The sequence below is a fragment of the Rhineura floridana genome, chromosome 1, assembly GCF_030035675.1.
Source record: "Rhineura floridana isolate rRhiFlo1 chromosome 1, rRhiFlo1.hap2, whole genome shotgun sequence".
NCBI lineage: Eukaryota > Metazoa > Chordata > Lepidosauria > Squamata > Rhineuridae > Rhineura > Rhineura floridana.
In genome coordinates, this window is record NC_084480.1 from 308362632 (window position 1) to 308379578 (window position 16947).

At 43.5% G+C, this 16947-nt stretch overlaps 2 protein-coding genes across 4 annotated transcripts in view; one reads left to right on the top strand and one right to left on the bottom strand.

The window, feature by feature from the left end:
• The window catches only part of TG (thyroglobulin), a 227502-nt gene that overhangs the window by 147115 nt on the left and 63440 nt on the right, over positions 1-16947 (top strand). The gene's annotated exons all lie outside the window — the stretch shown is intronic.
• SLA (Src like adaptor) overlaps positions 1-16947 on the bottom strand; it is a 32129-nt gene that overhangs the window by 10704 nt on the left and 4478 nt on the right. For all 3 annotated transcript variants that reach the window (XM_061607634.1, XM_061607617.1, XM_061607627.1), the window contains 4 exons: positions 16647-16747; positions 10852-10951; positions 3247-3333; positions 1043-1146 (listed from right to left, as the gene is read on the bottom strand). In XM_061607634.1, the coding sequence (XP_061463618.1) occupies positions 1043-1146; positions 3247-3333; positions 10852-10951; positions 16647-16707 (352 nt within the window). In that variant the 5' untranslated portion in view covers positions 16708-16747. The remainder of the gene's footprint in view (positions 1-1042; positions 1147-3246; positions 3334-10851; positions 10952-16646; positions 16748-16947) is intronic.

The window sequence follows — 16947 nt, forward strand, 5'->3', positions numbered from 1 at the left end:
ACAAATAATCGGGTGTTAGAACAAATTAAACCAGAACTATCACTAGAAGCTAAAATGATGAAACAGAGGTTATCATACTTTGGATGCATACTTATAATGAGAAGACATGATTCACTAGAAAAGACAATAATGCTGGGAAAAACAGAAGGGAGTAGAAAAAGAGGAAGGCCAAACAAGAGATGGATTGATTCCATAAAGGAAGCCGCAGACTTGAACTCACAAGTTCTGAACAGAGTAGTTTATAAAAGATGCTATTGGAGGTCGCCGATTCATAGGGTCGCTATAAGTCGTAATTGACTTGAAGGCACATAACAACAACAATTCTTTAGATTGTTTTTATTTTAAGCTGATTTTAACATGGTATTTTTAAACTGGGACCCTTTGGTGAAGGGTGGGTAAGAAACTGAAATTGTTGCTGTTGTTGTTACGCTAAGTGCAGGGGCCCTGCTCATTTGCCCACCAGTAAGATCAATTAGGTTAGCAGGTATGAGGGATAGGGCATTCTTGGTGGTGGCTTCAGTGGTTATGGAACTTCCTTCCAACAGAATTATACATGACCTTTACAATGCACGCCTTCAAAGAGGCCTTAAAAATGTATCTGTTATGTGGTACCATTTCCTAATCAGTGTTTTTGTGCTGCTGGTTCTTTGAGATTCCACATTATCTTACCCATGTGTCTTATGGAAGCTTTCATGGTAATGGTTGAGGCCTACATCTTAAGGCTGCTTTCTTATCATTACGATTTGGTGATTAAAGTAACTTGATGTATACTATTTTGCCATGAAGGGCAGCCTAAAAATACCAATTAATTAATAACTGTATAGAAATGTGAATAATTAATTGGTATATAAATGTCTTAAATAAATACTACAGTATTTAAACCTGGTGCCCACCAGATGGATTGGACTGTTTGGAGCTGATGAGAGTTGAGGTCCAAAGCATCTGGAAGGTGGCATGTTGGCAAAAGCTGGTTTAAACTGTTCTTAAGAGGAAATGTCAGATGGAAGTGGTGAAAGTAGAAACAACAATCTTATTTTCTCACCTTTTGTCGTTTCACTCTTTCTAATCATGAAAGAGCCAGTCTTGGTATTAGGAAGTAGCAAAAGTTCTTCAGCTTTTTCTCTTCCTAGACCTTCAAATAACCAACTACAGAAGCGGGGAGAGGGGGGAGAGAGAAATTAGGATTATACAGGTGAAAAGACAAACTGGCCTTGTCCATTGAAGTGCGGAGTCAACTAGGAAAATACAGTATAATATGTTTGTAGTACTGTTTTGTTTGTTTGTTTGTTTGTTTACCAGGATGGGGAGCATGTTGTCTTCCAGATGTTGTTGGGCTCCAACTCTCATCATCTCCAGCTGGCATGGTCAAGGACAATGGTCACTGGTGCCCTTTGGACTGGAAAGGCAGAAGGCAGGGAGGCGAACAGTAGGTGGAGCCAGAGCCAATGACAGGCAGAGCCAACTCATTCTAGATTTGGCCCTATCTTTCTATAAGGTTGACACTGAAACTACAGAGAAGGAAGCTGACAGACACTTCCACCCATCTGGGCTGGTTGTTAAGTAGGAAAGCAGGCAGGTGGCATCTGGCTGGGGGCAGACTGAGGTCAGTGGGGTAGTGCCCCATTCACCCTAATGGACCAGCCTCCAATGGACATGGATGATGGGAACTGTAGTCCAACAATATCTGGAGGGTCACAACTTCTCCATCTCTTCTTCTCCGTGTTGCAAGAACGCCCAAAGGGCATGACCGATGATATACTCTACAAGCTTGCAGTTGGGTCAGCCGGTGTCAGAAACGGAGGAGGGCAGACTTTGGCATCTTTACTTATATTCTATCTATCTATCTATCTATCTATCTATCTATCTATCTATCTATCTATCTATCTATCTATCTATCTATCTATCTATCTATCTATCTATCTATCTATCTATCTATCTATCTATCTATATCCCGCCTTCCTCCCAGCAGGAGCCCAGGGCGGCAAACAAAAGCACTAAAAACACTTTAAAACATCATAAAAACAGACTTTAAAATACATTAAAACAAAACATCTTTAAAAATATTTTTTAAAGCTTTCAAGACATCTTCTTTTAAAAAATAAAAGGTTAAAAACATATTGTTTATATAGTGCTCCCCCTCTACAGAAATGAGTAATAGCTATTCACTTATAACGAAAAAAAGTGGAGAGGTGCACTTGAGGACAAAACAGGAGTGGTGCTCAGTTTGCTCCCTGCTCCTTCCTCTGAGGTCAGTGACTGGAGCGAGGGGAAGGTTTTGCCGTCTCTCATGTGGGCAGAAGGTGAATCTAGATCTACTGGTAGAACTTTGGGTGGTCTACAGTAGATTGACAAGGCTTCTGATTCCCCATCATTTTAACAATAGCAGCAAAAAAAAATGATCCCCAAGCCTTGCTTTAAATAAATATGGAATCAGTGTTGAAATGAAGAGAGCGTAGAGATGGGCAGAGGGGATTCTAAGCAGGTGATTGTTTTTGTGTGGAAGGGATGTGCTCTCTATTCAGTTCTGATACTCAAAGCAAGTTCCTGGGCTCAGCATTGTTTCAATCAGGAATGGAAAACCTGTGGACCTCCCAATGTTGTTGGACTCCAACTCCTATCAGTCCCAGCCAGCATGGCCAATGCTCAGGGACAATGGGAGTTGAGTCCAGCAACATCTGGAGGGCCACAAGTTTTCCATTCCTGTTGTAAGTGGATGTCTTTTGCACCAGGCTCTGATTAGCGAATCTTGGGGTACTTGTTTTGTTCTTTTAAAAGTTGATGCATTAGCCTATTGGATGATAGACGAGTTTTCTAATGCCTGTCAGAGGGCACACCAAACTAATACCAGTGTCGACACACACTACTCAGCCACTTCTTCATTAGTTTAAGATGAGAAGGGCAAGTGACAACCACCAGTCTTTCTCATAAGGGATTACAGAGGAAAGTGAATCCCTTTTACTTTTCCCACAAAAAGCCCCCGGAACGATTTCTCTGCAATTTGACGGGCTTAATCCACTGTGTAGGGGTGCTTGTAAATTTCAACAACTTTGGCCAAAAAGTGGGGGAATTATAGCTGTCTTTAAAGTCCTCATAGTGAATGGGGAAACACAGTTTAATTTAGATAGAGTGGCTTCCAAATCAAATTATTATATATCCTGAAACATATATGAGAAGCTGTATTATGTATCCATCCATCCATCCACAGGGATTATGATGTTGAAAACACAGTATTGGGAAATTCCTTACCCATGGTAGACTTTTGCTACACATTTTTCTGGAATGTAGTTTTCTTTTCCTGTAGTGAGGGAACATGCTCTCCACCAGCCTCCTTCACTGAAAAAACAGAGAACAGTCATAAAATGCATATTGAAACCCACCTTCATGTTGGCGTGTGTGCGTTGTTGTGTGAAACAGCATACATTACGTTGGAGTTAAGTTGAGCAAGAAAACATCTTCAGAGCATGTTAAGAGTCTTTATTAAGACATTAAGGCCAGAGGCTTAAGAGTAAATACATGTAGAGATTCTTCAGTCACCCCCCCTTCTGGTACATCTCTCTCCATAGATGAACACAAAAGACAGCCTCTCAGCTCAGAGGCATAATTCAGAAGAGAACAACACATAGACTCTGTTAGAACTTTCCCAGTCGCTATCAGATGGCTACCATAGCAACGACCCTGGCAGTCCGTTCCCAGACAGGGCATAGACATAACTCCCCCTTAACCACAGTTACGTCTTCACACTTGCAGGCTTCATGGAAAACTACTAGAGACAGTAATGCCTACTGGTCACCAGCCCAACACTTCATTGTAGCAAAACAACTGGGGGGGGCAGGCGGGATGGACTAAAGTGCAACCACGGGGTTGTGAGTTCCAAGAGATATATGAGGATTGAAGGTGATCAGCAGTGAAATTACTGGACTTCCTCTTTCCACCTCTTAGATGTTCATTTAATGAGGCTTCCTGTTTCCAGATGAAGTAATGCTCCCCCACAATAGTATGGTGGCTGCTCATTTCACGGTTGTCTCCGTCAGAGGACTGCAACATACCAACTCTTGTCATGAGCCTGGAAAGCCCACACAACAGTTCGAAAAAAAAGATAGTTTCCCTGTAATATTTTAGGGTCAGGGACCAAATGTGGCCTGTTAGGCCTCTGTATTTGGCCCATGAAGCTGTCCCCAGGCCACACCCCCATTCCAGGCCATGCCCCTCACTAGTCCTGCTAGTATGTCCTTGAGCTCTAGGAATGGCTTTCGCTTGCCTCACTGGAGGGTACAGAGGTGTGTGTGTAGAAACTAGCCTACTGTACAAAAGTAGAATTCACATTCATTCCTCTCCCTACTTTTGCCTCTGGCACTATGGGCATGTGGCCCTCGGAAGGTTCTTAGAAGGGAATGTGGCCCTTGGGTTGAAAAGGTTCCCAATCCCCATTTTAGGGTTTTCCTTTTCTTTCAGGACAACTTGAACAAAGAAATCAACCCGCATACTACAGCAGGGTTGGGCGATCTTTTTGCCCTGAGGGCCACTTGCAGGTGGTGGGTGCACAGGTAGGGCCATCCACGCACACTCATGGGGAGGTGGCACGTGAGAAGAGTGATCCCTCTTCTCCCTGTGTGCTGCCCTGCCTATCGCAGTTACAAACCTCCCAGATCGCTAAAAGAGCTATGGGCACAGCAGAAGTGGTGGGCACAATTTGGGTGGGTGGGATGGCATGCCAGAATTGCCATCCCCAAACCCTGTTCTTTCCATTACAATAGTGCCACAAAATGTGACAACGTAGGCAAAATTGGGTGCAAAATCAGCAGCCAGGGGACATTCAAGGTGCTGTAGAGGAGACCCACAAGGGGGGCTGAGGGCTAAATTTGATTAAGTTCATTTTTAAAAGCTGAACTTACCAAATTTGCACTTTCTGAAAACAATATGGGAACCAAAACCCTGCCATCCTTTGAAACTTGCACTTCTCCAAATTTTGCAATGCAATTCGCCAACCAAACAATGTATATGTTTGGGAAATTGTGCATAAAAATGAATATATGAGTGAAAATAACATACAAAAATGTATCCTATTGGTGGGAATTGCAAAATGTGTATATTGCATACCAAAATGTGTATACTAGCAGAAATTTGCACTAAAATACTGACAGATTTTCATGAGAATTGTTTTTAAAATTGCAAACTGATGTGGAAATCTAAAGTTCTGAACCTGAAAATGGAAAAATTAGAAACTGAGAAGACCCTAAATTGACAAATTTGATAAACTGATAAATTGTCCATCCCTATGTGTAGAGTGCAATTATCAAGAGTCTAGCGGAATCTATCACATGATTTTAAAAAAGAAATTGTATGAGGAGATATACATTTGTAGTTCTTGCTTGTTCTTCATTACAAATGTTGATGATTTAAACGTATTAGAAAAGACCTGACAAATCACCTGTTGAGGAGATGTTTTCTGTCCAGTGGCAGTAAAGGAACAGGCCCCTGTCGTGGAAGGAGTGAGAACATGCCTACTGCCCTGTATAGTTCAGCATAATGTCCAAAACAAGTGACATGTGTGTGTTCTGAATGCACAACGAGGGTTCTTTGAAGGGGCATGCCAGGTCTTTCAAATATTATGCTGAATGCATGTAGGGTTTATGACCATAGGGGATAATAATCCCTCTCTAGTTGTGAGGTACAAAATGGTCAGAAAACAATTGCAAGAAATAGTCTTAAACTTCAGTTTGCTACCACAACTGAAGCAATCCTAAAACTAGTCTGGGCCTTCTAACATCATTCAGTCTTGCTCCACTGAAACCTGACATGGAAATTTGACAGTTATAGAAGAGAGAGGTTGCTCCAAATATAATAAGCAACATGTAGGTGGCAGAGGATACACAGGAAATCTTATGTAGAACAGAATGAGGAAGGAGATGAAGGCACAGAGGCAAACACAGGAGTGTAGGAAGTGGCCTTATACTGAGTCAGATCACTGGTCCATCTGGCTGGCACAGGCTTCCCAGGCTTTCAAAGAGGGGGCATTCCTGGCCCCACCTGGAGATGTCAATGGGGCCTTTGGCATGCAAAGCATTTGTTCTGCCATTGAGCTACATCACTTTGCTAAGAAGAAAGGCACATTAAGCTTTAGAGCAGCCTTTCCCAACCAGTGTGCCTCCAGATGTTGTTGGACCACAATTCCCATCTTTCCTGACCATTGGCAATGCTGGCTGAGGCTGATGGGAGTTGTGGTCCAACAACATCTGGAGGCACACTGGTTGGGAAAGGCTGCTTTAGAGCTAGACGTCTGATGTGGATTATAATCAGTGATGTGGGCTCTGGAAAAATCTCCAGTGCCCTAAATTCATTTAGTTCTAATTTAGTGTGTTTGGTATATTTAGACTGTAAATATGTTGCCCAGTTTGCCAGTTAATTTTGTATGCTGTATAAATATCTCAAAAAGTGTTTTCCCAATAGGTAAAACGTCTTGAAGAGAAATATTTGATGAGGTAGTGAAAATCAATAAAGCACACCTAATGTGTTTTAAATGTCTGTTCAAACAATTCCAAACCTTAACTTGGAAATTATTTCCATTAAAGTGTTTATAAGTGTTTTGAGATTGACAACTCAGTGGGATACACACTCCTTACATTGTTTAAATGTTAAGAAAATGAAGGTGCTGACATTGTTAGCTGACTAATTTTAGCAGCACCAAAGACACACACATGAACATGGACTGCCTTCAAGTTGATTCTGACTTATGGCAACCCAATGAATAGGGTTTTCATGGTAAGCAGTATTCAGAGGTGGTTTACCATTGCCTTCCTCTGAGGATGAGAGGCAGTGACTGGCCCAAGGTCACCCAGTGAGCTTCATGGCTGTGTGGGGATTCAGACCCTGGTCTCCCAGGTCATAGTCCAACACCTTCACCACTACACCACACTGGCTCTCCACACACACACACACACACACACACACACACACACACACACACACACACACACACACACACACACACACACACACACACACACACACACACACACACACACACACACACACACACACACACACACACACACACACAGAGACACACAGATCTAGGGATAAAATAAATTTAAAAAGTTAATTATAACATTGAAACATATGCTTAGGTAAGATTAATTTGAAGGCACTGTAATTGTTCATGTGCTAATTTTAACATGGCCCAAATGCTGTGGGGAATGTCTAAGTCATACTCAGAGTAGACCCACTGAAATCAATGAACTTAAGTTAGCCATGATCAACTCAAGTCCACTGATTTAAGTGTTTCTACTCTGAATACGACTCAGTCAGATAACATCTGGTATATTTAACTGAAGCTTTGAAATATTTGCTGCAAAATTTTGAAACCCGCATCACCAATTCTTACAGGCAGCCAGTTAAAAGATACATGGAGTATCATTTTCTGTGACTCTCACTACAGGAATTAGCAGCGTAGTCTGGGGTCTGCTATCATTTGAATTACGGTTATTTGAATAGGCTGCAATTTTTTATTATTTTTTGTGCCACAGCGGAAACATAACAGGAAGAGGAAAGTTCCATTAAGTGCCGACATTCACACTTGTGGGTTATGATCTCAAATGCTTGATTGGTACATAACAGGTAATTGGGAGCAGAAACATTGCCTTCTGATGATGGTGATGACGATGTAAGAAAAGCAAATACCCATTATTAGTAACACCCGTTTCAATCACCTGAAGTATGCAAAATGCCTTATAGTCCTAGTCAATTAACACTGTAGCTTTTTGTTACCCAGGTAATTACAAAACAATGACTTGGAGTTGTTTCGTACATACATATAGGAAAAGTGACTTCACCCCCTCAGTTTCACATGCAGAGATAGAGAGGAGGGGGAATTCATTGGAAACTACGTATATCAATTGCCATTTGTAAGGTTTGGAAACAATTATCTCCCTCAGCTCAAACTGACTAAAGCCCCTTACAGTTGTATGGGTTTTCCTGTAAGCACATATGTGGGCAATCCACAGCCCATGATCCACATGGGTACTTGGTGGGTAAGGGTGGATGGATCTGTCAGTTTCAGTAACCTCCCCTTTCTCATTTTTCCAGTCTTAAATTCAATTCTCCACATTTCTGCAGCAATTTTTTTTAAAAAAAATCCTCATGAAACTTCATCAGCATTTTAGTGTGAATTTCTCCTAATAAATACATTTTTGCATACAATTTTGCCCCAAAATACATTGTATTCCTCCAATGTGATGCATTTTTGTATGCTACAGAAGTAGAAGCAGCGGTGGCTCAGTCGACTGGTGCCCATCCACAGCTGTGCCTGAAATTCTCCATCCTGTTTGCACGTAGTGAACTGAGGGTGTGAAGCTTGCCATGTATTCTCAAGGGGTAAGCCCCCCCCCAAAAAACGCTCAAAAAATTACCAGAATATTCTAAAAATTTCAGTTAAATTCTAGCTTTTTCCTCCACTGATTTAAAAAGCCAAGAAGTAAGGAGATGTAAGAGATTTGTAATGCATGAGGTGATGTAGAAAAGGATCTCTTAAGCAAAGACTTTTTCTCAACAAAATATATGCTGGTGTAGATTGATACCAGGCTAAGTTCAAGGTCCTGGTTTTGGTGTGCAAAGCCCTATACAGCTGGAGACCAGGATACCTGTCTTACCCCTTATTTACCCAGTCAGTCACTATGCTTTGCAGGCGAGGGCCTCCTGCAGATACTGTCTCATCAGAAGGTCCATCCCACACAGTATAGGAATCGGGCCTTTAGTGCTATGGCACCTACTCTTTGGAATTTCCTCCCCTTAAATATTAGACAAGCACCATCTCTGTTATCTTTTCGGTGCCTACTGAAGACCTTTCTCTTTCAATAAGCCTTTTAAGTTGAGACTTTATCCCAGCCTGCATCTGTTTTGGAACTGCTTTTTAAAGATGTTTTGTTTTTAAGTTTTGTTTGTTTTTTTAAAAAAGATGCTTTGTTTGTTTTGGCCACTTGTTGTCTGCTGCCCTGGGCTCCTTTTGGAAGGAAGGGCAGGATATAAATTCAAGTACATGAAAGGTTGTCACATAGTGGAGGGCTGGGATCTCTTCTCGATCGTCCCAGAGTGCAGGACACAGAATAATGGGCTCAAGTTGCAGGAAGCCAGATTTCCACTGGACATCAGGAAAAACTCCCTAACTGTTAGAGGGGTATGACAATGGAACCAATTACCTGGAGAGGTAGTGGGATCTCCGACACTGGAGGCATTCAAGAAGCAGCTGGACAGCCATCTGTCGGGAATGCTTTGATTTGGATTCCTGCATTGGGCAGGGGGTTGGACTCGATGGCCTTGTAGGCCCCTTCCAACTCTACGATTCTATGATTCTATGATTATAAATAAATAAAACAGTCTCTGGCAGCATGGTGGGTAGCTGGCTAGATCAAGGGTGGGCAACCTTTTTTCTGTTAGGGCAGCATTTGAGGAAGGGGGGAAATCTGTTGGTGAAACTAAAGCCAGTTGTCAACAGTGCCACCCCCTTTTCTCTCTATCTGCCTACTTACTTTGTCCTCTCTCTTTCTGCAATGTTCCTTCCTTCCTTCTGCTCTCTCTCCCCCTGCCCAGCAAGCTGCCAGGGTAGGGACAGACTGATTCCTTCAGATGGCTTTCGAAATTAGTCCAAAGGCCACATAAAATTGGGGTGAGGGCTGCATGTGGTCTTAAGGCCACAGGTTGCCCACTCCTGGGCTAGATGGTCCCAAGTCTTTCAGCTTGTAACAGCTCCCTGATCCCATGAACTGGGATACTTCATTTCTAGGAGGGACTGGACGACTTTATAGTTTAGAGTTCTGCAAGCCTGCTCAAGAGACACTGATTTGGTTTACATGTTCAGGCCAACTGCTTTCGACTCCTTGTGGCCACTCTCACTTGCAGAGCTCATGCAGACACATCTCCGGTCTGTCTCTAGCACATGAAAAAACTCACAGCTGCAAAATGCACATCATGAAAATGGCTGTTTTGGCATTTTCCCCTGTACTGCCCAGTTCATGTTGATGTTTCGCACACCAACTTCAACGTGGAGGTGGATTGCATGAAAAAAAACACATGGCTGTTTTGCATGCACTGAGCAGCCCATGCAATATCCAGAAGGCTTTAACTAGAGATAAGAAGCCTTAGCTAGAAAGCAGAGCTTAAGGGAAAGTTTTTGTTTCTGTTACGTGTGCAGTTGGACGTGACATGTGGAGTTGGGGGGAAAATGTGCAGTTGGAAACGCTGACTGTGCAGGTTGAAAAATGTGGCAAGATTGGACACATTAGGCGTATGTGTTTATTTTGCACTTAAATGGCAGGCAATGGCAGGGACAGCATGTAAAATGTGCTCAGTGTCCATACTTTAACTGCCCAAACCATATTAAAATGTCTCCTCCTTTTTGGATCGAACCTCCTCTTCTTCACCTTCATCTTTGGGCAGGTAACACTTTGTTGCATGCTTGTAAATACTGTTAAAGTACTCCTTGTTTTCAGCCTGTTAGTTATTGAACTAAGGCAGTTTCAAAAACAAATTCTGCTGTATTGTAGATAAGAACTACTGATTCCTATGGAGAATGTGAAACAGCCACTGATACAGGGTGTAAGCAAGGAGCAAAATGTACTTTGTATTCATTCATCATATTTTGTTTTAGTCTGGGACAACTGATGGGAATTTATGCTGTGGGAAAATCTGCTTTTAGGGTGCAAAAAGTCTTAGCTGTTTTCAAAGGTCCTTTCAGCAGAAAAAAACTACTTTGAACATATATCACACGGTGGACGCCAACAACAAGTAATAGGAATTCCTAAGCTGTTTTCAACTTAATGCAAGTTTCTTTAACAAAAAAAAAAATAGGAACATACTTACTCTGATATCACACGTAATTTCTCCCCGACTTGAAAAATAGGTTGGCTTATATCTGGAGTGGGATAGTCATCAAGGACAGCAAGAAAATCAGTTCTATGCCCTGAAGAAGGATGAATTATATAAAATGTACTATGGATTGAAGGCTGATCAACACGTTTAGCAAAATCTGGTGGTAGCCTTGGTGCATCCCAGTGTAATTTGTTTAAGGCAAAGTGAAACCCAGTACTTAAGTTCTAGTAAAAGAGATGAAATCTGTCTGGAAACCCTGGCCTTTGATTAGGAGGCACATCCTTTGATCCCTGTTGTTTGAGGGCTCAGTCTCTGGGAACTCAACGATGAGAGAAATGCACTCTGCATTTGCTCAAGGGCTGATGGCATTTACGCTTGCCTTGCATGCTCTTGAGTTGAGCCCTGGCATTTCAAAAACAGAGGTGGCATGGCACTGTTGGAATCAAGCACGGTGAATTAACTGTGCCCATTCAATTCTAGCCTGTCTTCAGATTCCCTGCTCCCTCCCTTCATTTGGACTAGGAGAAGCCCTGCTTGCATGCCTGCGCTAACAACCCAGCCAAGGGACTGTATTAAACCCTGTTAAAAACCGTATTTAGCCACCATCCCTTGTGTGGACCCTGAATGCTATAGCCATAGGAAAGAGCCATAGCTCAGTGGCAGAGCATCTGCCTTGCATGCAGAAGGTCCTAAGTTCAAGCCCTGGAGTCTCCAGGTAAGGCTGAGAAAGATTCCCTGCCTGACAATCCTGCTGGTCACCTGGACAATCCTGCCGGTCACCTGGACAATCACTGCTGGTCAGTGTCAACAGTACTGAGCTAGATGGCCCAGTGGCCTGACTCAGTATAAGGCACCTTCCTGTTTCTTCTGAGATGCAGCCCAAAATATTTGGAGGGCACCAGGTGGGCAAAGGCTACACTAATAGAATCTTGCAAACATTCTCCAAGGATTAGGGCCCAGGGCTGGCATCATGGACCAGCACGACTGGGTTCCTGCCGGGGGTCCACAGCCAGATCAAAACGCCACTAATAAGAGCCACTGGAAGTGCTCCTCCCCTTCACCATTGCGGCCTACTTGTTCCCGTGCCTCTCTCATTTGCCAAGAGGGGGATGAGCAAGCAAGCAACAATGGCGGCAAGAAAGAGTAACTGCCCCTACCTACTTGCTCATTGGCTCTACCTGCAAGCAAGCAGGTGGTAGCAATGAGGAGCTCCCAGTGAGGGTCACCAGCTTGGATGGCTTTAAAAGAGGATTAGAGCCAGTGTGGTGTAGTGGTTAAGGTGTTGGACTACGACCTGGGAGACCAGGGTTTGAATCCCCACATAGCCATAAAGCTCACTGGGTAACCTTGGGCCAGCCATGGCCTCTCAGCCTCATGAAAACCCTATTCACAGGGTCGCCATAAGTCGGAATTGACTTGAAGGTAGTCCATTTACATTTAGACACATCCTATATCTGTAGGTTTCTAAAGCTCAGCAGGCGACACAAGGGCTAGACTCAGGCACATATGAAGCCCTGTTCACACTATACTACTCGGTTTTCTCATGATGGCAGCTATCTCTTATCTCTAGTTCCAACTGAAGCTTTGTCCTGGGCTGCTATAATCTAATCAAACAGATAGCATGTTGATTTCCTTAGGTCAAACAAAACAGCACATCTTTATTTTGCCAATAGTGTAAAAATAGCTTTGGGCTTAAAAATAGCCCAAGGGGGGAAATGCAAAAACCACAGGAAGTCAGAAAAATCAAGGTCACCTTCCTGTTCAGTTAGCTGTTAGGTTGGGTGCCTCTTGGCTTGACTAGTTCATCTACCAGCAGTACAGCTGCTCTCAGCAACAAGGGTGTCTTTGTCATAAACACGCAAAATAATATTTGCATGTCTCACTTGTTCATGCGTAAATTCCTTTTTTCCCAGGGAAGTGAGATCATAAGGAGAAAACCATAACTTTATGCTTTGCACGCAGAGGACTTTACATTCCATCCTTGGTGTCTCTAATTAAGGAACCTTGGGTAAGAGGACTGGGAAAGAGCTTTGCCTGAGACCACGGAGGGCTGGTTCCATTCAGATCAGACAACACTGAGTTACAGGACTAATGGTCTGATTCAGTATGGTTTGTATGCTTCCAGCAATTGTCTGGCTGCAGGGCCACTCCCCAGGCACAGCTGAGAGATCAGTAACTTTTGGTGTCTCCTCTCCATGGATTTTTCCACTCAGATGGTCACTGGAAGAACTTGTAACTGAGGATGGTTTAAGGTCATAAGAACAGCCTGCTGGGTCAAGCCAGTGGCCCATCTAGTCCAGCATCCTGTTCTCACAGTGGGCAATGAGATGCCTACGGGAAGCCTGAAAGCAGGACCTGAGTGCAACAGCACCCTCTCCACTTGTAATTTCTAGTAACTGGTATTTAGAGGCATATTGCCTCTGGCTATGGAGGCAGAGCATGGCCATCGTGGCTAGTAGCCATTGATAGCTGTATCATCCGCCATGAATTTCTCTAATCCTCTTTTAAAGGCATCCAATTTGGTGGCCATCACTGCCTCTTGTGGGAGCAAATTCCCATAGTTTAACTATGTACTGTGTGAAGAAGTACTTTCTTTGGTTTCTCCTGAATCTTCTAACACTCAAGCTTCATTGAATGTCCCTGAGTTCTAGTGTTATGCAAGAGTGAATTTTTTTTCTCTATCCACTTTATCCACACCATGCATAATTTTATACACTTCTGTTACTCTTCTTTTCTGTAAACTAAAACCCCCCAAGTGCTGCAACATTTCCTCATAGGGGAGTTGCTCCATCTCTTTGATCATTCTGGTTGCCCTTGTCTGAACCTTTTCCAACTCTACAATATCCTTTCTGCTTGTTTTCCCTCCCCATCCATTTTCCTTCTGTGTCATGTGTTTTTAGAGGACAAGAATTGTCTCGTTTGTAATGATCTGTAAGCTGCTTGGGGAGCCGTTTATTTTTTTCAAGAGCATGATGATGGTGATGAAGAATATAATATACCTGGCAAGTTCAATAGCTTAGCCTTGCTTGCTCCTGGGTTCAGTCCTTGATACCTCAAGTTAAAAAGGACCTCAGGAGGCAGAGTTGGGAACCACAGACCTTCATGCCTAAGAACCAGTCAGGCTAAATACCACTCATTGCCCCAGATTTTGTAGCATTAACAGAATCTGCTTGCATAGAGCTGCTGGCTTTGGTTTACGCAAGCATTCTCCATGGAGAAGGTTTTGTGAGCCTGTTCCCATTTCTACCACATGCAGAACCATGCAGACCACAACATCCCTGCGCCTCCTATTCCTTGTCCCATATTACTTCACCCTCCTCTTGAGTGAAGTCTCACAATGTCTTTGTGCTACCTCCCAGGATCATAGGTAGAAGTAGAACACCTCTGAGTTCCATTTGCTGGGGAGCAACAACAGGAGAGAGCTATTGCCTTCATGCCTTGCTTCTGGGCTTCCCAGAGGCATCTGGCTGGCCACTGCGGGAGGAAAAAGTATGCTGGACAATAGGCCTTTGGTCTGGTCCAACATGCTGAATTTTCTTACATTGCATCCTAGATGCTGACTTTAACCCAGGCCATGCAACAAAATTTGCTGCCCATCCATTGTAAGCCTCCGTAAGAGCCATAATAATGCAGTTCCTGTCTTGTGGTTAAAAATCACCCTGGGTTCTTGGAAATAGCTGTTGTTGCTTCATTTTAATGCCTACAGTTAGTTTTGGCTCAGCAGGGCTCTGGCACTGAGAGATTTGGTTTTAACTCTGGTTTTTGGTTTTAAATTTGGTTTGGTAAATTTGGTAATTTGGTTTTAAAATAATCGACAGTCAGCCCCAGAGCTTGGAAAAGTTACTTTTTTGAACTACAACTCCCATCACCCCAATCCAGTGGCCATGCTGGCTGGGGCTGATGGGAGTTGTAGTTCAAAAAAGTAACTTTTCCAAGCTCTGGCCCAGACATGCTGCTTAACATCAGGCAATGTTTTAAAAAGCAACATGGATACTAGGGATTGCTGTGTCCCCTGAAGTGGGACCTGGGAACTAAGGAGGGATGCCTTATAGAAGGTGGAGCCTGGAGAGAGCAAAGGATGATATATAGTGGCTCAGTAGAGGAGACCCTGGCTGTGCTTGGTGGCTCAAGGTGGAGTCTGATTAACTTGAGGGCAGAGCTAATGGCAAAAGATCCCATCAGGCTATGCAGAACACAGCCTCCTCCATGGCTCTGAGATTTTAGTCCCATCCCCTAGAGCCCCTAAGAAGGATGCTGAAGCCCTAAAAAACAAGGGCAAGCAAGTGGGGCCTGCAAGAAAATGTTGCAGTGTGGAGTGTTTATGTTCAGCTTTCCAGCCAGCCATGCCCTTCTCCAGGATACTCCATTCCATTTCTCCTCCTTGCCAAGTTCTGGCATCCCCCTGACCCATGTGTGCATGCTCACTACTCATTGGGCATTGATGTTTTTTAATATATATATATTTATTTATTATATGATTTAGATCCCACCCTTCCTCCCAGCAGGAGCCCAGGGCAGCAAACAAAATCACTAAAAACACTTTAAGACATCATAAAGACAGACTTTAAAATACATCAAAACAAAACATATTTCAAAACATTTTTTTAAAAAGCTTTGAAGGCATCTTAAAAAGGGGGGAAGGTTAAAAACATATTAAGAAAGGTTTAAAAACATAGTAAAATGCAATTCCAACACGGACACAGATTGGGATAGGTCTCAACTTAAAAGGCTTGTTGAAAGAGGAAAGTCTTCAAAAGGTACCGAAAAGATAGCAGAGATGGCGCCTGCATAATATACAAAGGGAGGGAATTCCACAGGGTAGGTGCCGCCACACTAAGGTCCGTTTCCTATATTGTGCAGAATGAACCTCCTGATAAGATGGTATCTGCAGGAGGCCCTCACCTGCAGGGTGCAGTGATCGACTGGGTATATAAGGGATAAGACGGTCTTTCAGGTATCCTGGTCCCGAGCTGGATAGAGCTTTGTACACCAACACTAGAACCTTGAACTTGGCCCAATAGCAACTAGGCAGCCAGTGCAATTCTTTCAGCAGTGGGGTGACATGTTGGCGATACCCTGCCCCAGTGAGCAGCCTTGCCGCCACATTTTGCACTAGCTGCAGCTTTCGGACCAACCTCAAGGGCAGCCCCACATAGAGTGCAGCTGAAGCTGGTAAAAGGTTCTCCTAGCTGATGATCTCTAACTTGGAACTGGAGATTGCACTCATTAAGATTTAGGAAAGGGACAATGTTCAAGTTATGGGGGAATTGCTTAGGGGCACAGGAAGCTGCCTTATGCTGAGTCAGAGCATTGGTCCATCTAGCCCAGTATTGTCTGCACTGGTGGGCAGTGGCTCTGCAGGGTTTCAAGCAGGAGTGTCTCCCAATCCTACCTGGAGATATTGGGGATTGAATTTGGGACCTTCTGCATGCCAGATGATGCTCTACTAAAGCGGCAGCTCCCTGACTCAGCTGCCCACTGCTGATCAGACTGAAGTGGCAATTGAGGGGGAACCCAGGGGTAGGAGTCAGCAGTGGGACCTGCTGGAGCTTTGGGGCCCTGACAGCTGCCCGAAACTGGCCCTGCTGATGTTTTGATTTGGATTCCTGCATTGAGCAGGGGGTTGGACTTGATGGCCTTATAGGCCCCTTCCAACACTCCTATTCTATGATTCATGTTTGCTCATATCAAACTGTAGACTGTACACCAGCAATTCATGTATTTTCATAGTCTTCCCTTCTCTCCCCACCCCACCCCTTCCCAAATCTTACTTTAAACACACTTACCAGATTGCCAGGGTGTATTTACCACAGGTGTGGCTTTCATTGTTCTTATAGTGTTCCCCATTGTTCTCCTCTTTCCTTCCTTCAAAGCACTAACTTCAGAACTAAAGTAGCGAAGACAGATACAAAAACTTCAGGTTAGCACCTGCTCTGTTAACCCACATTATAATAGCTTACTTGAAGAAGTAGAGAACAAACACATGCTTTGCATTGGTGTGTCCTTTTTTTTTTATTTGACGTTTTGCATGTGTCTGAGAAACGCTTGCTTTTGTTCAAGTTCTCACACAGCTTCCCTCAAGTTATC